General features: G+C 51.8%; 1 protein-coding gene across 1 annotated transcript; it reads left to right on the top strand.

Annotated features, from left to right (window-relative positions):
• Positions 1-7110: 7110 nt before the first annotated feature.
• On the top strand, positions 7111-8325 carry LOC137465818 (serine/threonine-protein kinase pim-1-like; the record flags this gene model as incomplete). Its single annotated transcript, XM_068177844.1, has 2 exons — positions 7111-7446; positions 8088-8325. Coding segments are annotated over exons 1-2 (494 nt in total), but the record flags the coding sequence as incomplete, so codon positions are not given.
• Between the last annotated feature and the right edge of the window lie 17605 nt (positions 8326-25930).

Below are 25930 nucleotides of genomic sequence, written 5' to 3'. Positions count from 1 at the left end.
CAGGCAAGTGTCTGAGAGAGGAGGCTGCTCTGTGCCCTTGGGGGCATGGACACAGCAGGGAGGGGGCCCAGGACATTTGTCTCCGCCCGCCTCTGTCCCCAGCCCTTGGCAGCCCTGGCTGCTGAGCCCAGCTTTGCCCTGGGCTGAGTTTGGCTGTGGCCCAGCTCCATCCTCCTGCGGGGCTCAGGGCCTGTTCCCAGCCATGGCCAGCCCTGGCCGGCCTCTCTGCTGGCCCAGAGGCCGGCAGAGCCCGGGGCAGGGCTGTCTGTGCAGCCCCACAGGTGCCACGGGCTCTGCAGGAGCTGGCAGAGGCTGCCCAGCAGGGAGGCCATGGGGCACAGAGCCCCAAGGCTGCTGTGGGCACCACGGCACAGGGGCCGTTCCCAGCCGCAATGCTCCTGTCCTGGGCTGGGCCTGCACAGGGGCTGTGGCACCATGGCCGGGCCAGCACAGGGTCACAAAGGGGCCACGCAGCCGCTGCCGAGGCTGGCAGCAAGGCCGGGCACAGACAAGGAATTGCTGAGCATGGCCTGCGCTGGCCAGGGCTGACTGTGCCAAAGGCAGAGCTCAGCTGCCCTTGGTGGCTGCAGGAACACTCAGGAGCCCAAAGAGCCTCCATGGCTGTGCTGGAGACCAAGGCTGGAGCAGGGAAATGCAGGGCTGCTGCGCCATGGGGAGGGCATTGAATTCCAGCACACACCTCAGCTCTCTGATGATCCCGGCACCATGCTGGGCCCTGTTTCAGACTGGAGCAGAGCAGATGTTGATGGCACAGGAGCCCTGCGGGGCTGGCAGGGACCTGCAGCTTGCAAGGTGCTCTGCTCTCCCTCAGCTCCTCTCTGAGAGATCCAATCCCAGTTCGGCACCTCAGGGCAAAAGTGGCACTGCCTGTCCATGGGCACACAACTGATATCTGCCTGGAAAGGGGCACAGGTTTAAATTCTTGTACATTTCATAATATACAAGGACATTTTTATTATCTGGGTCACTTGAGTACTTTTAAGAAATACCAAAGTCTTCCCTCCAGGAACAGGAATTTCCTGGAAGTGTATTGATGGGAGAAGGAGAAGAAATACTGATCTTCCCCTTTACTTGAGTCACCAATATTGTTTACTACATCATCTCTCTCTTCCTTCAGGTATTTCCACCTCTTCTGTTGAAATGGCCATGTCTAAGGACATCTCTTCACTAGACCAGCTGGATCTATGTCCTTCCTGTTACTCCCAGATTTCCTCCTCCAGATGCTCTCTGGTCACACAAGGGCCTCTCAACTGACTGGTTACATGCTTTGAGCTTCAGGGAGTTGCCCAGTCTTTAAGAAGTTCAAAAATAAATATCACATTAATCAACACCTTACTTATATTAATATCTGTCACAGTATTGCCTTTTCTTATGTCTCTGTCTTAAACTGTTCCTGTATGGAAATCCCTTGGGGATGGGGGACATGTCAGATGCTGCTGGGACATCACAGAGAGCTGAGGGAAGAGCTGTGATGGTTATTAAACTGTTCAAATGTTCAACTTGTGTTTGTTGGCAAGAAACCTTTCTGTGCTTCTGAGTGTCACCAGTCCCTGAGCCCAAAGGACACAAACCTGATGAGTTGTGGTTCCCTGCAGGGGCCCTTGGACCTTGGCTCTGCCCAGGAGAGCTCTTCATCCACTTTCCCGCTTTTCCTCCCTCTGGGCATGGAAGGAGCTCGTGCCTTCAGTGTGTGACTCGTGTGTGCAAAGAGCAAATCTGGGCAGAATTGGGGCAGGGAGGGTTTGGGGGGACCTTGGGACCTGTGCTGGGCACAGAAGGTGTTTTCCATTGCTCTGAGACTGTCTGCTGTGCAAAGTGGATTTAATATCCAGCAGAGGAATGAGTTTTGCATTTGATGGAGCTGTGCCTTCCCTTGGCTTTGCTGACTGACAAGAAATGAACATCCCTCTAGGTCTGGGGCAGCTCCTTCTCCAAGGAAAGCAGCTGGGAGTTGGAGCCAAGGAGCTGAAACTTTGGCAAAAGGTTTAATAAGACATTCAATGAACACAAAACACTTCTCAAAGCTGTATATTGGTCCATTCAACTTCACAAACTCTAAGCCATCTGAGTTTTAAGTTGCTCAACATTTTCAAAAGGTCAGAAATAAAAGAAGAAGAGACAGAAAAAGAGAATGATGAAAAAGATTTAGAGAAGCACACACAGAGCTACCAACTCCTGGGTTCCAGCACTGTTTAGATAGAAATTCCAAGAGGAGGTAGGGTCAAGATGTGTGCTCGCCTTGTGCTCAGCCTTAAATACCCCTTGGTCTTCCTGGGCCCTTCCCCCAGGTGGGACTTGGGGTCATTTGGTCACTCAGGAGCTGGGCTGGGGGCTCCAGAGGTGGCTGTGGAGCATTGCCTGTGCTGTGCCAGGGACTGGCAGACACTGCTGGGCTGGGATAGAGGCCCTGGGGGGATTGGGGTTCCAGGGCAGGGCAGGGCTGGGGTTCCAGGGCAGGGCAAGGCTGGACCTGCCCCTTCCTCCCCCACACACAAAATGTTTCCAGCCCACAATCTCCTCCAGTCTGTCACAACAGGCAGTGTTGGAGGTGAAATCCCAGTTGTGGCCACGGGCATCTGCAGGAAGAAGGACAGTTCTTTTCCATAGGAATGAAAGCCACAGTTCTCGGTTTATTTCTGATTTAATTGCCTGGAATTTATTTGGTTTTGTTGTTGCTTTGTTTCCTGTTTTGTGCCTGAAGTGTCCAGTCAAGAGCAGAGTAACTCTTGCCAAGGAACTTTGTGGTGCTGTTGCTCAATATTAAATCTGGTTTTTGCTGCTCCCTTGCTGGGGATTTTTTCAGCGCTCTCAAGCCCTCGTTGGCAACAGGGTGAAGGAGCCCTGGGCCAGGCTCTGGCCCTGGGGGACACGGGGACGCTGCCGGGGGGTCCCTGTCCCCTGTCCCGCCCCCCATGGCCCTGTGTCAGGCTCGGGGGTCGATCTCGTGGAACATCCTCTGGGGGAGGCTGTGGGGCCGGGGGCGGGGGGACCCGGGGGGACAGGGGACCCCGCTGTGCACGAGCAGCGTTGGACTTCTCTGGGGGAACTGGGAGGGGGGGCTGGGGCAGAGTCACCTCCCCAGTGACCTCACACAGCCCCTGTGATGTCACACAGCCCCTGTGGTGTCACAACCCACTCTTGGATGCCACATAGCTCCCTTGTGATGTCATAGGCCCAACTCTGCGATGTCACTCTGTGATGTCACAAAGCTGTGCTGTTACAGAAGATTCTGTGATGTCAGAAATTCACCCTGTACTATGACATCGCAAAGTCATCCTGTGACATCACAGTCTGTTCCATGATGTCATAGCCTGCTCTATGATGTCACACAGCCAACTCGGTGATGTCACAACCCACACTCTGATGTCCCAGAGCCACTCTCTACATGACGGCAGAGTCTGCCCTATGGCCTCACACTATGATGTCACACCCTGCTGTGTGATGTCACAAGCCCCTCAGTGATGTCACAAAACCCTCCCTGTGATGTCATACTGCCACTCTGTAATGTCACAGCACACACTTTGACCTCACTGCCCGCTCTATGATGTCATACAGCCATGCCATGATGTCACAGCCTGCTCTCTGATGTCACACTGTCCCCTCTATCATGCCATAGCTGCTTGATGACCTCACACAACACGCTCTGTGATGTCATAGCCCAGTCTGTGACCTCACACAACCCATGCTGTGCTGTCACACAGCCCCCCTCTGACATCACAGCTGCTCTGTGCCTCCGTGACACAGCCACAGAGGCGCTGCTGTGACACAGCCCCCTCTGGGACACCCCACAGCCCCTGCCAGTGCTGAGCCCCTGTGAGCTCTGTCTGCGCCCTGCTCGTATCCCTGCGATGCCCTGGCAGTGCCCCAGCCCTGCTGGGCTGTGCACAGGAGCTGCTCCTGGCCACAGCTGTCTCTCTGCAGCGCTGCCCTTGCCAGGAGCTGCCTCTGGGCCAGGAGCCCGGCCCAGCTCAGCAGCACAGACACAGCACCAGGACGTTAATGACCCTCTGGGGCTTTGGTGCTCTTTGCATTGGACCCAGACCTCAGAGTGTGCTCAAAGAACTTCTCAAGAACTCAAAGTCAGATTCAAAGCCCAGACTTTCTTTAACTTTTAATGGGTCCCACTGAGGGACACAACTCATGTGAAAGTGTCCCTGGGTTCCAGTTAGAGCAGAACACTGGAGGCAGTGATGACAGCTGGGGACAAACAAGGCAAAGGTGCCTCTGGTGCTGAGCAAACCTGGATATCACCATGGTGTCCTTGGACCTGCATTGTCACACTGACCCACGGTTCCATGAGGTTCCCCAGTGTCACCATGGTCACTGTCAGAGGCTGGATGAGATCAGTGTCCCGAGACACCTTGGGTTGAGCTGTCAATCAGTCCCACAGCTGGGACAGCGCTAACCCGGCTCTGAACGCCCGAGCAATCACAAGTCCCAGCTGGGGGGAGGCCCACGAAAGCCCAGGGGCTTAAAACCAAGGAGCACAAGGTCAGCCCCTGCTATGGACTCTGCCTTCTCCTGGGGCTTGTGTCTCACCCACACTGGAACCCCAGGAGCTGGGAGCCACATGTGTATCTTTCTGTGGAGCTTCTGTCTCTCTGTCTCTCTGTCTCTTTCCTCTCCTTCTAATGCTCTTTCTATGGAACATTTTTGGGTCCCTGAACAACTGAAGTGTTTAAGGCTGAGAGGTCCAGCTTGTTCTGGTGCTTTCCATGAACTGATTGAACTCTTGATTTATGAACCAATGCACTAGATGTGGAATCCTCCACACTGAACTCAGAAACAAACGCCCTCTGTCAGAGCATTTTCATCTTCTAGATCACTTTCAAGATGCCCATGGCGATGTTGCAATGATTATCACACAGCTCTCCATTTCTGGATGCAGGCTCTGCAGATTCTTTCTCTGCATTCAGTCAGGCTTGCATTCCCTGACAATTCCTGGTAGCCCGTCATGGTTTCTTAGGGCAGAACAGTAACAATGAAAACCTTACCAATGGCACAACTGCCCAGCCCACAAGGAAAAGAAAGAACAAGCTGTCAAGTTCTTCAAACATTTGTCCTGCTGTGCTGCAAGAGTTGAGCTGCACACAAGGTGTGGAAAGCCTAGAGAAGCTGCAGTTGGTGCCACATCTTGTGACAGAAGCTACACCTCCTTTTCCAGGAAAGGTTCTTGGAAAGAGCAAACAGGAGTGTGGAGAAGATTCTGGGAAAACTGAAACAGCTTTTAAGAAATGAAATGAAAATGGAAAGAAACAACTGAAGATGTTTTTCTCTGTTTATTTTTATGCTCCTCTTTTCCATCTTGCACTACTGCTCCATCCCCTTAATCCAAATAGATCTCATCTCTAAGATCCATGACTTGGCGAATTTTAGACACTCTAAAATACCATGAGCTACACACAGTTTGCCTTCCCCGTTTGTTTTTTTGGGTTTTTTTGTGGTTTTTTTTTTTTTTTTAACCATTGCTGGAGATGTAAATGCAGTGCCTGGGTCAGGTACAAATTCTGCATTCAGGGAATGTGCCCCGATAGGGTTTGATCCTCAGCGGGGACAATGCATGGCAGCGACCGAGGGGATTCCTGTTCCCCTGTGTAGGAGTCCAGACTCTGGGTCTGGGCTGACCAGGGCAAAGTTCCCGTGTTTGGACAGGCTCAGGGGCTGCCCCCGGGGAGCGGGGGGCTGGGCGCGGGGGCGAGCAGGCAACGGAAAAACGGACACGGGGACAAACGGCCCCGGAGCTTCAGTTGCAGCGGCAGCAGCGGCGGCGGCAGTCGCAGCAGCAGCAGCAGCGAAAGCAGCAGCGAAAGCAGCAAAACCAGTCACTTTGAGGACTCCCTCGCCGGCTGTCCCGCACCCTCTCCCGCTCTCCCTTTCCCGGTGTCCCCTCCTCTCCCAGTCCCCCTCGCCCCTTGCTGGGCCATGTCCCCAGCCCGCCCCCGGCCCCGGGCGGGGCGGCCCCGTCCCCGCCCCGGTTCCCGGCCCCGTCCCCGTCCCCGGCCGCGGCCCCGGCCCCGGCCCCGTCCCCGTCCCGGTTCCCGGCCCCGGCCCCGTCCACGTCCCCGTCCCGGTTCCCGGCCCCGTCCCCGTCCCCGTCCCCGTCCACGTCCCCGTCCCGGTTCCCGGCCCCGGCCCCGTCCCCGTCCCCGGCCGTCCCTCCGGGGTCTCGCCTCCGCCCGGCTCTGGCCGTGCTGGCGGTGGCGCTGCTGGGCGGGCATCAGTGCCTGGAGCTCGGGCGGCACCGCCGCCCTCTGGCTCCGCCTGGCCCGAGCCCGGCCCCGGCCCCGACGTGGGCTCCAGTCCCGGCCCCGGCCCCAGCTCCTCCCGGGCCCCGCGGAGGACACACGCGGCGCGGCCGCTCCCGCCGCCCCCGCTGCGGCTTCCCCGGCCCGAGCTCCGCCGCTCGGCAGCGCGGCCGTCGGCCCCGAGCCGCCGCTGTCCCGTTCCAGGGACAGAACGCCTGGGGAGGGCCGGCCCGGGGCGCTCGGGGAGCGCTCGGGGGCCGCTCCTGGCCCCGGGCCGAGCGCTGACAGCCCCGTCCCGCCCGCAGGGAAGGCGCAGGAGGAGGCCCTGCAGGAGCGGTACCGGCTGGGTTCGCTGCTGGGCAGCGGCGGCTTCGGCAACGTCTTCGCAGCCACGCGGCTCTCGGACGGCGCCCCGGTGAGCGGCGGGGCCGGCGGCGGGCGCAGGAGGAGGGGGCGGAGGTGGAGGAGGAGGAGGAGGTGGAGGAGGAGGAGGAGGAGGAGGAGGAGGGGGATGGGGCTGCGCACGGCAGGCGGGCGAGCTCAACTCGCTGCTCTCCCTTGCTCGCAGGTGGCCATCAAAAGGGTGCCAAGGAACCGCGTACAGCACTGGGGCGAGCTGGTGAGTGAGCGGGGCCAGCGGCAGAAGCTGGGCAGGGATGAGCCGAGGCCCGGCAGGGTGGAAGCCACCAGGACACCTCGAGGGAGAGCGGGCGTGGGGCCAGCGCAGGGCGCAGAGCATCCCGGGCTGGGTGAGGGGTTCCCGACCCCCGGCACGGCATCAGCCCCACTGATGGCATCGCGCTCCTCCCGCAGCCCGACGGCACCAGCGCACCCCTGGAGGTCGTGCTGCTGGACAAGGTCTCCACTGGCTTTCCCGGTGTCGTCCAGCTGCTGGAATGGCTTGAGCTCCCCAACGACATCGTGATGGTGCTGGAACGCCCAGAGCACTCTCAGGACCTGCACCATTTCATTCGGGAACGGGTGGTCCTGTCCGAGGAGTTGGCGCGGGATCTGTTCCGCCAGGTGCTGGAGGCCGTGCGGCACTGCACCAGCTGCGGGGTCCTGCACAGGGACATCAAGCCCAAGAACATCCTGGTTGACCTGGCCACCGGGCAGGCCAAATTGATTGACTTTGGCTGTGGCACCTACCTGCAGGACACAGCCTACACTCGCTTTGCAGGTGAGCCCACACAGGGGTGTGCTCTCAATCCCGTCATCTCATGGCCCAACACCTCACAGCCCAAGCTGGGTGTGGCAGCGGGGATTCTCCCTTTTGCTGCCCTTCATGGCACTGAGATTTCAGCTGAGCTGCTTTTGAGCAGGGCTGGGTGGGGAGCCAGCTTCCAGCCCTGCTGGCAGCCTTTGCCCACCACTCTGGGCAGGACTGAGGCTAGGGCTGGGCAGCCAGCCCAACAAAAACACCCCTGGGTGGGGTAGCAGAGAGGGGTGGCCAGAACCTGTGTCCCAGCCGGTTTGGGGTGCAGGTGAGAAAGGGCTTGGACTGCTCCACTCACCTGGTTTCTTTTGGCTTCATAATGGTTTTTGGGGCAGTGCAGGCAGGGAGGATGAGGGCATGGTTTTCCCAAGCACTGAGTGGGATTTTCCTCCTCATGGTCGGGCCTTGCCAGGGCTTCCACTGCTCTCTTCCAACCCCAGTGGCTTCTTTTCCATCCCCGAGTCTGTACACAAGTCCCAGGTGCTGGCGAGAGGGCAGCGGTCACCCCGTGTGCCACTGGGGCGGCCCCCACACACCCAGGGATGCTGGAGCCAGGCTCAGGGAGCAGCAGCGTCCCCCTGATGAACCCCATCTGTATTCCATAGGAACACGGTCATACAGCCCCCCGGAATGGACCCAGTTTGGCTGGTACTACGGCAAGCCAGCTACCATCTGGTCCCTGGGCATCCTGCTGCACCAGATGGTCTGCGGGGAGCACCCTTTCAGGAGGGGCTGGAACATCAGCTGTGACCATGAGCTCTCGCTGCCAGGACGGCTCTCTCAAGGTGGATCCTCATCTCTGGCCACGGGGGCAATACCAGTGCTGGGAGACAGCAGCAGCTCGTGAGCATCCCTCTCTGGCAGCTGCTGAGGAGGTGGCACATGTCCTGCTCTCCTGCTCTCCTCCAAAACAGGGAATTGATGGGGAAGTTTAGGCCCAGCTCTGAGCACATCCAGCATGGCCTGGGCACGGGAATAGTGGGGCAAAGCCAACAGGAGCCTTCTCCAACTGACCGGTGGTTTCTGGTTTCTCTGTCCAGAGTGCCAAGATCTGATCAGGCGGTGTTTATCCATGCTGCACTCGGACAGGCCCTCATTAGAAGAGCTGTTCCGTGATCCCTGGCTGCAGGATATTGATCTGCCCTAGAAGAAGGGAGAGAGCCACAGGCACACTTTGATGCAAGGCCCTGGTAAGTTACAGCTCCACACATGCCTTGGCAATCAGAAGCAAAGGAACCCGGACATTTTGTCCTGCCTGTGTCACTGCCCAGGGGTCATCAGATGGGAACACGCAGCCCTTGTGCTGGAGCTGAGCTGCTCTGCCCAGCACTGGTGGCCACCATCCGAGCTGGTTTTGCTTGTCCTGGTTCCCTGACAGCTGGGGCCCTGGGCAGAACCCTGACAGCCTGGGCTCACCCCAGGGAAGGAGAGAAGCTGGCAGAGCCCAGAGCAGCCTCAGCACCCGCAGAGCCCGGAGAAGCTGTACCAGGTGGGGCTGTTGCTGCTGGGGACAGTGAGGACGACATCAAGGATGACAACCTCTTCCTCCACCTGGTCACCGGCAGCTGAGGATGATGGACTTTGATTCTGGCACCTTCTCCAAAGCCAGGCTCCACAGGGAATTTGCAGGTGAGTCCACACACAGGGGGATGCTCCCAGATTTGGGCATTGCACAGCCTGGCCGGGAACCAAAGGTTCCCCCTTTGCTGGGGCAGATGCAGCTGATCCTTCAGTCGGCTGCCAGGCTGCTTTTGGCAGGGCTGGGGGATGAGCTGGGGTGCTGATGAAATGGGAGTGGGCTCCTGGCCCTGCCAACAGCCCCAGCACCCACCGTGCCCCGGGCTGGGGCTGGGGCTGGGGCAGCCAGCCTGACACAAACAAACCCCCATGGTGGGAGCAGAGGTGGGACTCCAGAACCTGTGCAGGGGCTGCTTTGCTTTGCAGGCAAGGAAGGGCTTGGGCTGCTCCACTGCCCCTCTTTGCTTTGGGATCACCGTTATTTTGGGGGGCAGTGCAGGGGGGAAGGGAGACAGCCTGGGCTTCCCTCACCTGTGGGTGGGTTTTTCCCTGGCCTGCAGGGGTTGGGCCTTCCTTAGCCCCTGACAGAGATAAGATTTTTGACCTTTTTTCTTGTTCCCCTTTTTGTCTGTAATCTATTTTCAATAATATGTTGTGTGTTTTTCTAGAGGAAGCGTTCCAGGTGGGGTCCAGTCTGGATGGGGAAGTGCTTGGGAGCAGCTGTGGCGTGGATGGGCCGTGCCCTGGGAGAAGGATGAGGACATCGTTTGGGACCAGCTTTTCTTCCAGCGAGGGATGGCGTGAGGTGGGTCCTGTCTGCTTGGCATGGTGGGATCAGAGCTTTGGGGAGATGGCAGCGAGCACAGGAGCATCCTGCTCTGGGCAGCTGCTGAGGGCTGGATGTGCCGTGGCTGGCTGCAGGCTGGGCACATGTCCTGCCCTCCTGCTCTGCTTCCACAGGCAGCAGGGATGGGCAGCTCTGGGCACAGCTCTGGGCACAGCCAGCATGGCCTGGGCACCGCGGGCGGCTGGGACAAGGGGACAGGAGCCTTCAGCTGACGGGCGCTTTCTGGTTTCTCTCCTTGCAGCCGGGCTCTGCGGGTGCTGAGGCTGCTCTGGGCTCTGCCAGGGCTCTGCTGGAGCTCAGCACCGGGCTGCAATCAGCCAAAGAAGAAATGGGGTGACCTGCAGCACAGACCTGCTTGAGCATTTCAGCATCACAGCTCAAGTTTGCAGAGTGTACACCTCCAAGGGCAAACATGACACCACCCAAAAATTAAACTTGTTCAATAACTTCTGAAATGAAATCAATCTGGGATGACCCCAAATGATATTTTGCAGCTTGCTCAAGCTGTAGCTCAGCCCTTCTCTGAACTGTTTTCTCCCCCACCTGCCTTTTACTTCCCAACTGCTCCCTCTTGTCCCCCAGTGAGTTCCCAGCCCATGGCAGTCTCCATCACACTGTTGCCTTCCTTGGTGCCCCTCACCATGAGGAAGGCCGAGCCCCAGGCTTGGGGACTCATCCTGTCACTGGCTGAGGAGCAGCAATGTCTCAGAGGTCCAGTGGGATTTTAGTGTCATTCAGAGCTGCTTTCCAGCCCTCAGCTGTCCTCACTGCTGAGTTCCCACTCCCTTTCCCTCATCCTTGCAGCAGGATGAGCTCTGTGAATCCCCTTGAGCCTCTCCACTCTTCCCAGCCCACGCACCCACCTCAGTAAGGCTGAAGCTGCAGCTTCTCTGTCTCCTGTGGCACACCAGTCCAGTCCCCTGTGCGGGGAGCCCCAGCCCCAGAGCACAGCACTCAGCTGTGCACTCCGGGCTGGAGCAGCTCCCTCCCAGCCCCAGCCCAGGGACTCCTCCGGCCCCGGGGCTTGGGGCACCGTCAGCACCCGCTGCTCCAGCCACCGCTTCTGCTGGCCCTGACAGCAGCACCCAAAGTGGGGCTGATCCCGAGGGAGCAGCAGCAGGGCCTGGGTCTGATCCCTGACTCTGGGGCAGGGCTGGACAAATGACACCCAGCAGCAGCAGCAGCACATGGAGCTGACTTTCAGCACAGCCCCTGCCACTCTTGCCTCCCGTGTGCAGCGGTGTCACAGCAGCCTGAGGCACCTGGGAGCACCCTGAGCCATGCCAGGGTCAGTGCCAGGAGCATCCCCTGGCGCTGTTTAAAACCGGCTCAGCAGGAACTGGGGATGCAAACAGGATGAACCTGAGCATCTCCCACCAGCAGATACCTCAGAGCTTACACAGTAACACGGCCGTGACTCTCCCAAACTGGATTTAGGAATGGCACACCTACTGCAGCCATTGGATCATGAGCTGCCCAGATCCCTTTGGGACTCCTGCTTTTGGTGTCTCTGCCTCCTCTCCCTGGCCCAAGGAGGCTCCTCTCTTCCTCTCCCTGCCCTGACAAGACAGTCACACAAATAAAGACATGGGATTACCAGGTGCTGAGGAGCTGTAGAAGGAGCCTTCTCTAGGTCTGGCCTGTTTCCAAAACCCGCACAGTCTCCCTCAGCAAGGAACCTCCTTGTCCACCCTCTCCAAGGGTGTCAAGCTCAGGAAGGGATTCCTGACACCCTGTCCAGCTGGGAGAGCTCCCGTGTCTCCATACCAGGGGATAAAACCAAACCCAGGAACCCTGGGGGGACTGAGATTGTGGCATGGGGACATCTGTATTTATTTCCCAGTGGCAAACAAAAATGTGGAATGGTGCCAGAGCTTGTTTTGATCTACATCAGCTTTTGATAATTGTCCCTCCTCCTGACAGCGACTCCTCTGCAGCTGCACTGGGAGATCTCTGGGGCTGAGTCCACTAAGAGGAGATTTCAGTGGGGCTGAGGTGCTCGAGGGGCCCCATTTCAACGCTCTGCTGAAGTCCAAGGACATTGTGTTTCCCCGAGGAGCAATGCTCCTTTCTGGCACTCACTGCCCCGTGAGGGACATTATTCAGTTGCTGCCATTGGGTGAGTTCCAGCCACAGGGAGAGGGAGGAGGAGATGATCCCACCCATGGCTGCTGCTGGGTCCAGACTCTGGGTGAGATAAAGCCGAGACAGAGCTTCAGCATCTCCCCCAAAATCACAGAATCACAGAAGGGCTTGGCTTGGAAAAGACCTTCAAGTTCATCTCCTTCCATGCCCCCTTCCACTATCCCAGGCTGCTCCAAGCCCTGCCCAACCTGGCCTTGGACACTGCCAGGGATCCAGGGGCAGCCACAGCTTCTGTGGGCAAGCTCTGATCTCTGCCCAGGTGAGCAGGGACAAGACCCAAGGGAACGGCTGGAGCTGGGCCAGGGCAGGGCTGGGCTGGAGATCAGCAAAAGCTTCTTCCCCCAGAGGGGGCTCAGGCACTGCCCAGACTCCACAAGGAATGGGCATAGCCCAGAAGCTGTTGGAGTTCCAGGAGCCGTTGGATCCCGCTCCCGGGGCTTCACGGGCTGCGATTGTTGGGGTGTCTGTGCAGGGCTGGGGGCTGGACTTGATGATCCCAATGGGTCCCTCCAAGCTCAGCCCCTTCTGCAATTCTCACCCTTTGGATCAGCCTTTGTGTCCCCTCGAGGCGCTGGCAGAGCTGCTGGGGACAGGGCAGGAGCGGGGCAGCCCCAGTGTTCCCCTGTCTGTGACACCCAGAAGTGAGAGCCCCAGCGCTCCCCTGTCTGTGACACCCCAGGGTGACAGCCCCAGCGCTCCCCTGCCTGTGACACCCCAGCGGTGACAGCCCCAGCTCTCCCCTGTCTGTGACACCCCAGGGTGACAGCCCCAGCGTTCCCCTGTCTGTGACATTCCAGTGGTGATAGCCCCAGCGTTCCCCTGCCTGTGACACCCCAGTGGTGACAGCCCCAGCGTTCCCCTGTCTGTGGCACCCCAGCGGTGACAGCCCCAGCGTTCCCCTGTCTGTGGCACCCCAGTGGTGACAGCCCCAGCGTTCCCTCCCTGGAGTCGCTCCAAGGGAAGCGTCCAGAGCCGCGTCCAGTCAATGGAACTGACCGGCCACTGACCAGCCCAGCCTGGGCTGATGTGGATTGCTCTGCAGACAGCTCGGGGAAGGTGTAAGAGGCCGTCTGAAGCCCCCACATTTGCCTACCGATTGCCACAAGCAGAAACCCCTACCCCCATTACAGCACCGGCTTGGAGAGAGCGGCAGTGCAGGTGCAGTTGCTGTACCGTTACGTTAGCTGTTCCGAACAAGGCCTGGCAAGGAGTTGGCAAGGAATTGGCAAGGACTTGGCATGAACCCACCAAGGAACGGCCTACTGCATATTTGCCCACTCTCCTCCTGAATCTGAATGAACTTTTAGGCTGACCCTAATCATCTCTCACGGAAGACCTCTCATCTGCCCCGTGACCACTGTGACAGACGGACGGAGATGGAAAACCCTCCTCCCAAGGACTGAGACTGAGACCCCTCCCACAAGGAGAGGGGAAACCACTAATGACACGACCTGTTCTTCTTCAGTAATTCCAACGGACTTATTCTTCTTTGTGTTCGTCCTGCCTTGGTGGTTTCAGTGGACTCACCTGTTCCCCCACAGCAATCACAATAGACTCTCATTGTCCTGCATGTTCCCCCCTCTTTCCTCTGTGGACTATAACTGTGAGGATCTCGCCTGTGTTGGTAGCTATTCCCATCCCCCTCTTCTCTCTATCTCTCTCTCTATCCTTTTATCTCCTTTCTGATCCCCACTATCGCATTTACTGTTTTGGCCCTTAATAAAGGCGCATTTGTTGTGATTAACTGATAGTCTCTTGCTGTTTGCCGTTTTGCACTTTTGGGATTGGTGAAAAGAACCATCACGACACCCCGCACAAGCAGATCGTGACAGATGGCCAGGGTGTCAGACCCAGCCAGCAGGGGTTTAGGAGGGCTAGGTCGTGTTTGACCAACTGGGTCTCCTTTCATGACCAGGTGACCCTCCTGGTGGATGCAGGACAGGCTGTGGATGTGTCTATTTGGACTCCAGCAAGGCCTTTGGCACTGTCCCCCACAGCACACTCCTGGAAAAGCTGCAGCCCACGGCTGGGCCAGGAGCACTCTGTGCTGGGTTCAGAACTGGCTGGATGGCCGGCCCAGAGAGTGGTGGTGAGCGGTGCTGCATCCAGCTGGGGACAGTCACCAGTGCCGTCCCTCAGGGCTCTGTGCTGGGCCAGCTCTGTTCAATATTTTTATTGACCACATGGATGAGGGCATTGAGGCTTTCATTGGTAAATCTGCAGATGACACTAAGCTGGGAGCACGTGTCCATCTGTTGGAAGGCAGGAGGGCTCTGCAGGGACACCTGGAACAGTTGGATGGATGGGTAGAATCCAATAGGATGAAGTTTAATAAATCCAAGTGCCCAGTCCTGCATTTTGGCCACAATAACCCCCTGCACTGCTCTAGGCTGGGGTCGGCGTGGCTGGACAGTGCCCAGGCAGAAAGGGACCTGGGGCCACTGGTCGACAGCAGGCTGAACACGAGCCAGCAGTGTGCCCTGGTGGCCAAGAAGGCCAATGGCTCCTGGCCTGGATCAGGAATGGTGTGGCCAGCAGGAGCAGAGAGGTCATTCTTCCCCTGTACTTGGCACTGCTGTGCTTGGCATTCCTCCCCTGTACTGGCACTCTGCCTCGAGTGCCGTGTCCAGTTCTGGGCTCCCCAATTTGGGAAGGACATGGAGGGGCTGGAGCGTGTCCAAAGAAGGACAACAAGGCTGGTGAGGGGTCTGGAACACAAGTCCTGTGAGGAATGACTGAGGGAGCTGGGGTTGTTTAGCTTGGAGAAGACTCAGAGGTGACCTTATCACTCTCTACACTCTCTGAAAGGTGGTTGCAGTCAGGTGGGGGTCGGTCTCTTTCTCCTCACAGCAACTGACTGAACAAGAGGACACAGTCTTAAGCTGCACCAAGGGAAATTTAGGTCAGCTATTAGGAAAAAAGTTTTTTATGGAAAGGGTGATAAATTACTGGACTTGTCTGTCCAGGGAGGTGGTGGAGTCACCATCATGGGATGTGTTTAAAAAAAGACTGGATGTGGCACTCGGTGCCATGGTTTAGCTGAGGTGGTGTTAGGGCATGGGTTGGACTTGATGACCTTAAAGGTCTCTTCCAACCCAGCAATTCTGTGATTCTGTCATTGTGTGACATCACAGACCAGGTTGTGGCATCATATAGTTGGCTGTGACATCTCTGGTTTATTATGCGACATCACAGAGCAGGCTGTGACATCAGAGCATGCCTGTATGACATCACAGAGCAGAGCAAGCTGTGAGGTCAAAGAGTGTGCTGAGACATTATAGGGTGGCTGTGTTCCATCACTGAAGGTGTTGTGACATCACACAGTGGGTCTGTGTGACCACAGAGGTGCTGTGTGACATGTTAAGTGAGTTCTGCCATCAGAGAGCAGGCTGTGACATCACAGAGGAGGTTGTGATGTCACAAAGTTGGCTGTGACATTACAGGCTGGCTGTGTGACATCACAGAATGGGCTGTGAGGCCACAGAGAAGACTCTGCCATCATAGAAAAGGGCTCTGTGACATCACAGAGCAGCGGTGTGATGCCACAGAGAAGGCTGAGACAATAGAGAGTGGGTTGTGCCATCACAGAGCTGACTGTGAAATCACAGGGCAGGCTGTGACATCACAGCGAGGCTGCATAACATCACAAAGGTAGCTGTGACATCATAGAGCTGGCTGTGACATCACAGGGTGGCTGTGACATCACAGCCTGGGCTGTGACATCACAGGGCAGATGTTGTGACATCACAGAGCACACTGGGACCTCAAAGAGCAGGCTGTGACATCACAGGGCACCTGTATGAAATCACAGGTGGCCTGTTACATCTCCGAGGGGCTGTGTGACATTACAGGGCAGCTGTGTGACATCACAGGGGCTGACAGCCTGGGCTCACCCCAGGGAAGGAGAGAAGCTGGCAGAGCCCAGAGCAGCCTCAGCACCCGCAGAGCCCGGAGAAGCTGTACCAGGTGGGGCTGTTGCTGCTGGGGACAGTGAGGACGACATCAAGGATGACAACCTCTTCCTCCACCTGGTCACCGGCAGCTGAGGATGATGGACTTTGATTCTGGCACCTTCTCCAAAGCCAGGCTCCACAGGGAATTTGCAGGTGAGTCCACACACAGGGGGATGCTCCCAGATTTGGGCATTGCACAGCCTGGCCGGGAACCAAAGGTTCCCCCTTTGCTGGGGCAGATGCAGCTGATCCTTCAGTCGGCTGCCAGGCTGCTTTTGGCAGGGCTGGGGGTATGGGCTGGGGTGCTGATGAAATGGGAGTGGGCTCCTGGCCCTGCCAACAGCCCCAGCACCCACCGTGCCCCGGGCTGGGGCTGGGGCTGGGGCAGCCAGCCCGACACAAACAAACCCCCATGGTGGGAGCAGAGGTGGGACTCCAGAACCTGTGCAGGGGCTGCTTTGCTTTGCAGGCAAGGAAGGGCTTGGGCTGCTCCACTGCCCCTCTTTGCTTTGGGATCACCGTTATTTTGGGGGGCAGTGCAGGGGGGAAGGGAGACAGCCTGGGCTTCCCTCACCTGTGGGTGGGTTTTTCCCTGGCCTGCAGGGGTTGGGCCTTCCTTAGCCCCTGACAGAGATAAGATTTTTGACCTTTTTTCTTGTTCCCCTTTTTGTCTGTAATCTATTTTCAATAATTTGTTGTGTGTTTTTCTAGAGGAAGCGTTCCAGGTGGGGTCCAGTCTGGATGGGGAAGTGCTTGGGAGCAGCTGTGGCGTGGATGGGCCGTGCCCTTGGAGAAGGATGAGGACATCGTTTGGGACCAGCTTTTCGTCCAGCGGGGGATGGCGTGAGGTGGGTCCGGTCTGCATGGCATGGTGGGATCAGAGCTTTGGGGAGATGGCAGCGAGCACAGGAGCATCCTGCTCTGGGCAGCTGCTGAGGGCTGGATGTGCCGTGGCCGGCTGCAGGCTGGGCACATGTCCTGCCCTCCTGCTCTGCTTCCACAGGCAGCAGGGATGGGCAGCTCTGGGCACAGCTCTGGGCACGGCCAGCATGGCCTGGGCACTGCGGGCGGCTGGGACAAGGGGACAGGAGCCTTCAGCTGACGGGCGCTTTCTGGTTTCTCTCCTTGCAGCCGGGCTCTGCGGGTGCTGAGGCTGCTCTGGGCTCTGCCAGGGCTCTGCTGGAGCTCAGCACCGGGCTGCAATCAGCCAAAGAAGAAATGGGGTGACCTGCAGCACAGACCTGCTTGAGCATTTCAGCATCACAGCTCAAGTTTGCAGAGTGTACACCTCCAAGGGCAAACATGACACCACCCAAAAATTAAACTTGTTCAATAGCTTCTGAAATGAGATCAATCTGGGATGACCCCAAATGATATTTTGCAACTTGCTCAAGCTGTAGCTCAGCCCTTCTCTGAACTGTTCTTTTCCCCACCTGCCTTTTACATGTTAATGTAATGTGTTACATGTCCAAAATATAGAATGCCACAGAAAAAAAATCTCAGAATCACCGTTTGTAATGATACATAACATGTCTGTGTGCATGGCTGTCTATCTGTCACTTTCTGAAAAGATTACTTCTGTGTCTGTGTGAAATTTTTGAGTGCAATCCTGACCTCACTGACATTGACCTTAAAAAGATCCTGATATCTTTTGAGGATGTAGTGCTCGTTTCCTATGTGTGTAATTTTAGGTGCCCAACAGTAAATTTCATGGTCAGATGAGCTCTTCAGAGCAATGTGACACAGACCATTCTGTAAGGTTTCTACCATTTCAACCAGTGTTTATCTCCAAACAGACTACATGCCTGTTAGAAATGCTTCCACCAGCAGATTCCCTTCAGAAAGATGCTGAAAAGTATGAAAAAGTAAACAAAGTAAGGGAGTTCCTTCCTCCTTCTTCTCTCATTTCACTTCCTTAGTCACCATTTTTTACTTGAGCTTGAGTTCATCTCCACAAAAAATCCAGTGTAATCCTCAAATGTATTTTGTCTCTCTATTGGAGAGCTTTATTTATTATCAGATGGTTCTGTGCAAGAAGATTTTTTTGCTGACTCTGTTTCCCTCAGTTGTGTCCTCATTGTCTCTCAGACCCTTCATTTTTCTTTGCTCGATTTGGTTTTTCTCAAGTGGGAATCACAGCGGTGATTTTTCTTGCCAAGTTATTGGTGTTGAATGGATGGTGTGTAAATCCTGTGAGGAGCTCAGTAAAAGTTAAAGCCTTTATAGTTTTGCAAAACTCAGTGTAAGCTGGGTTATGCTTCTTAGGAGTCTCTGCTAATTGTTTGGGTATTTAACAATAGCGAAGACTGAAGCATGGCAAAGCCTCATCTAAACCAGGTAGACTAAACCCAGTGATTTATGCAACATAAAATGAAAAAAAAAAATCACTGCAGGCTCACATAATGCTTTTTGATTGTACCGTTGTATTTTTATTCATCAATTTCTCCTGGTGTTAGGAAGTGAGGTAATGCTGATCTGGGGTTTGTGTAAAAAGCAGTATTTTTCTGAATCCTGAAAGGGAACACTTTCTGGACTATAAACAGCACAAAACCTACTTAATAAGTAGGAGAATAGTGATGAATAATACTGCTTACCAGTTCTTGGATGGAGTTAGCTTTAACTGAGATTCCACAATGAAGAGAAAAGCATCTTCTGCCAAATAATAAACAGACCATCTATCTAAGGGCTGCAAGAACATAGTTTCATTATGCTCTGGATCAATGTCATCTTTGTTATTGCAGAACTAAGTTAAGATTGTTAAGTAAGTCTGAAGGTGTAATTTTATTTTTAGTCTATTTGACTTTCTAAGTTACTAATCTAAGCCATGTATGCTTACAGTTTTCCCTCTTACTAACAAAGGCAATTCAATATCCAGTTCATGATTATAGTACAGTTTTGAACCACACAGTAGACAACCACAGTAATTTTTCTTTTGGAATTTGTATGATAATTTCAAGGTGAGATATCTGCATAATGCATTGGACACACATATCTGTATACTTGTAGTTAAAATAACGTGCTTTAAATTTGTGTGCATATAGATTTTCTACTTGTAATAGTAGAAAATATTCTATCTAAATAAACAGATATTCATCTCTTAATAAAGAGATGATAAAGGGATAATGTACCTTTCAATAAATATGAATCGTAGGTGGGGTAATTTTTGTTTATATTGTAGCTGGTTAGTTTTAAATCTTTTAAAGCAATATATTTGTCTGAAAGGCCACTCATGCTATTTTGCTGATGTCTGGAAGGGACATTTTTTGCTCTCTTCTGACTCCATTGACCAAAATAAAATAAAACCACAAGATGTCAAACAAGGATAGATGAGGAGAAGAAAGAAAAACTCTTGCATCAGTGATAGAAAATTACGTATTGAAGCTACGTGGCTTAGGCAACTTACTTATTAGGTTTATAATTAACTTATAAGCTTATAGTGACTAGATTTTATAAGCTATAGTGGCTAGATTTATAAGCTTGGAGTGACTAGATTTTATCTAGAGCTTATAGCTCTAGATTTTCAGTTGTCACAATTTGCAGCATTGCTATTAGATTCACTAAAACTGAGTCACAACTCTTTATTGGAAAATAAAATTCTGAATTTTAAAATGACCTTGGAAAAATAGTGCTGGAAACAGGTTTTAAATTATCCTCCAATTCCATAAAGGCTTTTTTCACAGAATTAACCGAGAGTTTCCTGAATACAGTTTAAAAAGTGTGTGTTTGCAGATGGGTCACAGTCGTTTCAGCTCTGGACGTCTTGACGCCAGGAGAAGTCAGAAACTACACAGTATTTGTGAATGCAAGATTTTGCATTTAGATAGGTTTGGGCTGAACGATCTGAAAAAGCTCCCATAAGAACAGAGCTCCTTACTGTCTGTGTGTTTGAGAAGGCTGAAGAGCTCTGTTTATTGCCACAAAGGGCCTGGAATAAATTATGTTTAGTAAATTGGCCCCAGGTTTTCTTGTTTCAGACAGTAGCTTCGGAGCAATCTGTTTTATAGGCTCCACTAGATGTGACCAATTGCGGGGAGGTGACACCTCGTTTCGGGACGTGCCATGGCACATGTGCCAGTCAGGTCTGGCCCCTCTCTCTGTCAGGATGGCAACCCACCCGCAGCTCCACTTTCTGTCTTCTGGCAGCGTTACCCACAGCCCGGTCCCAATTTATGGGCCCCGCTGGGAGGTCCAAGCAGGATGGAGCCAGGCTGCTCAGCCCCTCTCAGCCTTGTGCCTCCCGCCCCTACATGGGGCAAATAAAAGCTCCTTTATTCCGCTGGAAATGCCCCCGTTTCAGCGAGGTGTGTGCATGGCTTCCTTCCCTGGTCGATCTTGCAGGTGATAATTAACACAGTGCAGTGCTATTTCCTAGCTGAAGCCAAGGTGGGGAAGCAGCTTTAGCCTCGGCATTTTTCTTTTCAGACTCTTTTTCCTCATTTATTTTGGATCTGTTCATGGTGAGGAAGTTTTAGAAGGTGTTGGTCCTTAGCTCAAGTATCAAAGAACTGAACAAACCAGTAATTTTTCCTTCTCTGACCAAATTCTTCTTACTTTTGAGGGGAGGAAGGAACGGGGTAGTAGAATTTGCTTTTAGGATTCATGTTTTATTTCTGCTCATGGGACTGTTTGCTTCTGATCAGTGTGACTGTGGGTCTTTTCAGCACAGGACACTGATTGACATTGCTTATGTTACAGAGAGGAAGGATATTTCCTGAAGATTAATGGCAAGTTAGTTGGCCTGAAGTTCATTAACCTGAGCTAGACTGTTGGAAGGACTCTGTGTGGAAGCTGGAATTGTATTAGAGGATCATCATAAACTAAAAATATATGTGACAATCTGGCCAGATTGCAATGAATCTAAAGACAGGGTTGGCTCGAGCCCACAGAGCAGCTGCCTCCAGTGTAAACTAACCAACCGCCTTGTGAAGGCAAATGGTTTTTCAGAGACATTATTCAAATAAAAGGGAAAAGAGGAAAAAAAAACAACCAAAAAAACCTGAAGGTTCCCATTAGCAAAAAATGCCTAAATGAAAAAGTGAGGTTGTGAGCTATGGCCAAAGGCCTGAGTTTGGTGCTGATTCTCAATCAATTCAGCAAATGACAGTGCATCGACAAAACTGGTTTTTTAGTCAAATTTAGTCTTGATTCTTCACAGTAATTTGCCTCAAGAAAATGAACCCCAAATCCTTTGGTGAATTCCCTGTTGTCTGAGGCCCAGACCTTCAGGCCATGACGTCTCAACATGCTGGCAGTGAGACTGGCTCCCACTTAATTGCTTCTTTTTGAAGTATGGTTTGTCACTATCATCCTGCTGAAGATGGACAGGGCTGGTGTCTCACCTTCATATATTCTTCCCCCTCCTCCCCTCCCCCTCTGTTCCCCTTCTTCCCCCTAAATAGATTTTTAAAGGCAGTTTAACCCTACGATAGTCCAATCCACATCAGTCTTTTGTGGTGCACCCTCAAATAGATGTGTTGGCACAGAAGAAGTAAGGGCCTTCTCTTCAGATCTCATTCTGTAATAAAGGGAAGGGAAAGATGAAACAGGCATTTCATGTTTGTCTGTTTTCTCGCCATGTCATCTCATGAACATGCACTCCCCTTGGCCAAGAGTAGTACATTCAGACACTGAATGTCAGTGTTGAAGAGGGGACTGAGAAGAATGAAGCTCAGTGTTCCGCAATAGGAGCTACGCTTTGGGCATTTTACAAATTATTTCCCTCTTTCTCTTTCACCATCGTGCTCTTCTTGCACACTTCTTTGTCTTTTACTATTAACAGAAGTTCTGGAGGCTCAGAAAGCCCAAGTTTCATCTGAGAGAGATTTCCTCTGCTGGAGAAAACTGTTTCCATGCTTTCATGCCATGGTTCTGGGTGCTGCTGTAGCTCAGAGTTGCCTGACCCAGGGCTGCAGGAGCTCAAATGCTAGACCAGGGGCCACGAGCTGTGCTGCATCCCTCATGGGCTTGTAAGGAGCCTCTCCTTCGATGTCTGTGCAAGTGCTGGCTGACGTGGGCGCTAGGATTGCTCTTTTAATCAGGCAGTTCCAGTACCTTTCAGAAAATAATTTTCATGGCAAGTCATGAGCCATTAATCTCTCGACTAAGCATAACATTTCTTTACTCCTTGGTTTTACAGCATTACTCAAACACTGATATTTTTAATTTCACCAGCTGTCTCCCTTGACCTCTAGCATCATGCACTTGCAGGAGGAAGGATCTGGTCTTACAAGTATTTTCATACTCTGATCTCTGTGATTTATTAACCATCAAGTTTTGCCTTCAGAACTCAAGACACCATTTAAAATAATTTCTTGTGCAAAAGTGGAGTTATTGGGCAAAAGAGATCCTTGATAGCTGGGTACAAAGGACACCAGGATTGCTGTTGCTGTTTTCTTTTCAACTACTGTGCTGTGTGACCTTGAGGAAATAGGTTCACTGCAGCTTTATGGTTCTGTTTTTGCATAGGGAAAATAAGGACAGGGATAATTGCTTTCATTTGTAAAACACTTCAAGATTTATGGACTATGAATGACACTTATTAAGTGAAAAGTGCTGCAAAGCTGGCTTAGTTGCACACTGTGCTAACAAAATCTCATATCAGCCTATTGACCCCAGCCTGAAACACTCATTAAAGTTTGTAGGATGTTTTGGTGGATGAGTTGCAGTTATTCTGCTGGAAATATCATACTGAAAGCACTTTTAAATCCATCATCTGCACTGACTTTTTTTCTATTAAAACTAAACACAACTGCTTGTTCTACCCAATTTTCTTAGTTTATTCATGAAAGTTTTGATGGGTATGTACTCATTGTTAACGCTGCTTGTACCCCCATGGCATCTGAGACCTTACAGTTCATTCCAGTCATAGCATAAACATAAAATAGCTTTAGTACTGAGATAAAAAGTTATAAAACATTAAGATATCCAGTCAACTGGTATGAACTAACAAGTTGCGTGGTCACTTTTGAATGGCAAATATTCTTTGTGTGGATACTGTATTAATTTAATTTGTGCTTGAACTTTAGCTATGCTAGACACTGGTGTTGAAAAGTTTACATATTTTTCCAATGTCAAAATGTGTAAATTTAGTATTAAAGAAACAAAACATTTTTACTTGTACTGGAGAAAAAAAAATCCTTTTGTAGCAAAGAAATTAAATGAGCTGCTCTTTAAAGGTAGGTCTGGCTTGCTTACAGAATTATTATTTATGCAGTAATGCAGGTCTACAGATGTTTTCCTTTTTTTCTTCCAGATAAAACTTGGGTTGTTTGAAAAGTGGGGAGATAGTGCAAAAGAAGATGCAGAAGAAGAGAGCAGAATGAGAACTTTGCAAGTGCCACATGCCTGCAGCCTGCTGTCTTTAGTGATGCTGTTCCTTCCAGTCACTGGAATGTCAAAACAAAATATCCTAAGACTGAAGCTTTCCTATAAAGGTAAACTTTTCAGTGTTTTTTTCTGATTCTGCTGCTTTTGTTTTGATGTGATGTTGCCAGCAGTTCATTTGTATTACTTACCAGGAAAACAAATCAGACATACAAAATAGAAGCCTTAAAGATGGATGAATTCTGCCTAGGGACGGTATTAAATTCTGGTTTTTTTTTTGTTTTGTCGTGTAGAGGCACATGTTTCTGAAATACAGCTGTCTTTTTAAACTATTATTTCTGTTTGCTCCAAGAGGATGTTAACAGACTACATAAATTAGAGGGGAGTTATACTTGAAACACTCCGAGCTGCATTGGAGATATTTCCATGTGGCTGGTGGGGATGATGTGAGACATGGAGGACATTCACATCTTCCTAGAGCATCAGAGAAGGTTGAGAGCGCTGCCTCAAGTGTTTCAAGGGGCCTGACATTTATTTTTGTAATTCTTTTTCTATCACTACGTTGGTATGTTAAACTCCACATATGTGGTTTTCTTTGTCCTTGCCTGTTTGGATCACAAAATCGTGTTTCTCTGTGGAATTTCTTAGTCTTGTGTGTAGTTCTTGTTGGGAATGGTATCTGAGGAGTTTCAACACAGACACATTTATGTATTAATGGACAATTTTTTAAAGGAGATAGATTTCTTGTTGCTTTGAATGTAGATTACACCTCCACAGGCACAGAGATGTGACACTGATGCTGTCTTCTTTAGCTAAAACAAATGCTCTCCAGTTAGTTATGTTTCATCTATGTCAGCACCCTGCCCTTACGGGAGCTATTTCTGCTCTGTTTTTCAAACTTATGTCTTCCTATGCATTGCAGAATTGCACTCAGGATGGTGTGATGGGACAGGCTGTAAACCCTTCATCGGGGCTTATGATACGTTTGTCATGAGTTTAACACCCAGAGGAATTTATTGAGTAAGCAGAATGACATGCTATTTATTTACAAGCTTCTCTTTTGCTAGATTTGCATGCCACTGTGCATGCTATTCCACTGTTTAGAGATGTGTTTGGATGTGTTTGTGTGAGAGAGACGGAGGAAGCAAGATCAAGGGATCTTGACAACATTTTTATAAATTCAGGAAACAGTTGCACTCACTGAAGCCAATGAATACAGAAACTGAAAACCTGACATGCGTTATGAAAGTTAGCAGTAAAACCCTCCTAACATACAGCCAGCCTTCTCACAGCTAGGCCTTTTGAGATAATTCCCAAAAGCAGCGTATACCATATGGCAATGGCATTTATTGTGGATTTGACACTCACGATTAGTGAATTCCTCTCAACTTCAAAAGCAGATAGCCTTTGGCAAAATCCTGATGGATGCATTTGGCAGGTAGAGAGGGGGAGAAAAAAAATTGTTGCGGTCAACACAGGAAAAAAAGAAATGTCTGAAATCTTAGTTTAGAATAGTGGCAGAGACCTGCTGGGAGTGGTTGGGAAAATGCCTGAGCTCGTTCAAAAAGACAATAAGCAGATGATTAATATTTAGGCCCTGACCCAAACTTTTATTAGCAACTTTATAAACCTTTCAGTTTGGCTTGAGGGATACCGTTTCCTGTCCAAACTTATCCACCTGTATCCCTGTAGGGGGGCAAATCAACAAGAGATACAGATGCAAAATAGCACATAAATCTTAATTTGGAGAGCTGTGATGGAACTGAAAAGCCAGAAGAAAGAGAATTACGAGAATTTATTGTGCCTTGTCTTACTTTTCTTGGGGGGGTGGAAGGTGTGTATTTTTCCACATGGATCAAGAAAAAATTCATTGCAGTTTTTCACACTTACGTATTACAAATTATACCAGTATGGCTTATCATAATTAAACCATATTTTTGTTGTTGATATCAGGATGTCAGATGTACTGAATATTCAATAAAGTTGTCAGAATTAAGTCCATCTTGCTTCCCCCAAGTGTTTCAGACAAAATAATTCCAAGGTTTCTGTAAGATGTATGAGAAATGAGCTGTCTTGCCAGTTCTCATAAGATTGTTAGTCATGTCACTGACAAGTCCTGGCATCTCTGTTCTTTGGAATTATGACTTGAAATATCATGAGGAGGAGAATACAAAGTTCTTTCCCTTCTTTGTGGGAAACAGATGAAAATTGGCAACATCAGGCAGTTCCAGAAAGCTGGTCACATGTGTGTGTTTGAAGGGAAGTTTTCATTCTCTTCCAGGTGCAGTGTGTTTATGGCATAGGTCCATCTTCCCAGAGGAGCTGAGCATTTGCTGGGGCAGGAGAGCTGAAAGTAAGCAAGATTTTGCTCCACAGTTACTGAATCTCCCAGCTGCATCAGTCAATGGTGGATGGGGAAGAGGGAGAGGGTGGGGTAGTTAAAGATGTGTCTGTAACTGCAGGAGTGCTTCAAGAAACCACAGCATGTCACAGCTCCTTTGTGTTCAGACAGCAATTAAAATTTTAGACCTTCTCTTAATGGCAGTTACAGGTTTTCATCTTCCCTGGGTTTTCATCTTCAGAAGTGGGAATCTGTGCTGGAAATGTTAAGATATTCCAGCGAGTCATGTGGGGATCAATGCAGTACAATGCATTTCTTTTA

This window comes from Anomalospiza imberbis, unplaced genomic scaffold (assembly GCF_031753505.1).
Source record: "Anomalospiza imberbis isolate Cuckoo-Finch-1a 21T00152 unplaced genomic scaffold, ASM3175350v1 scaffold_112, whole genome shotgun sequence".
NCBI lineage: Eukaryota > Metazoa > Chordata > Aves > Passeriformes > Viduidae > Anomalospiza > Anomalospiza imberbis.
The sequence above is the reverse complement of the archived record's forward strand: the minus strand, read 5'-3'. Positions and strand labels throughout refer to the sequence as shown.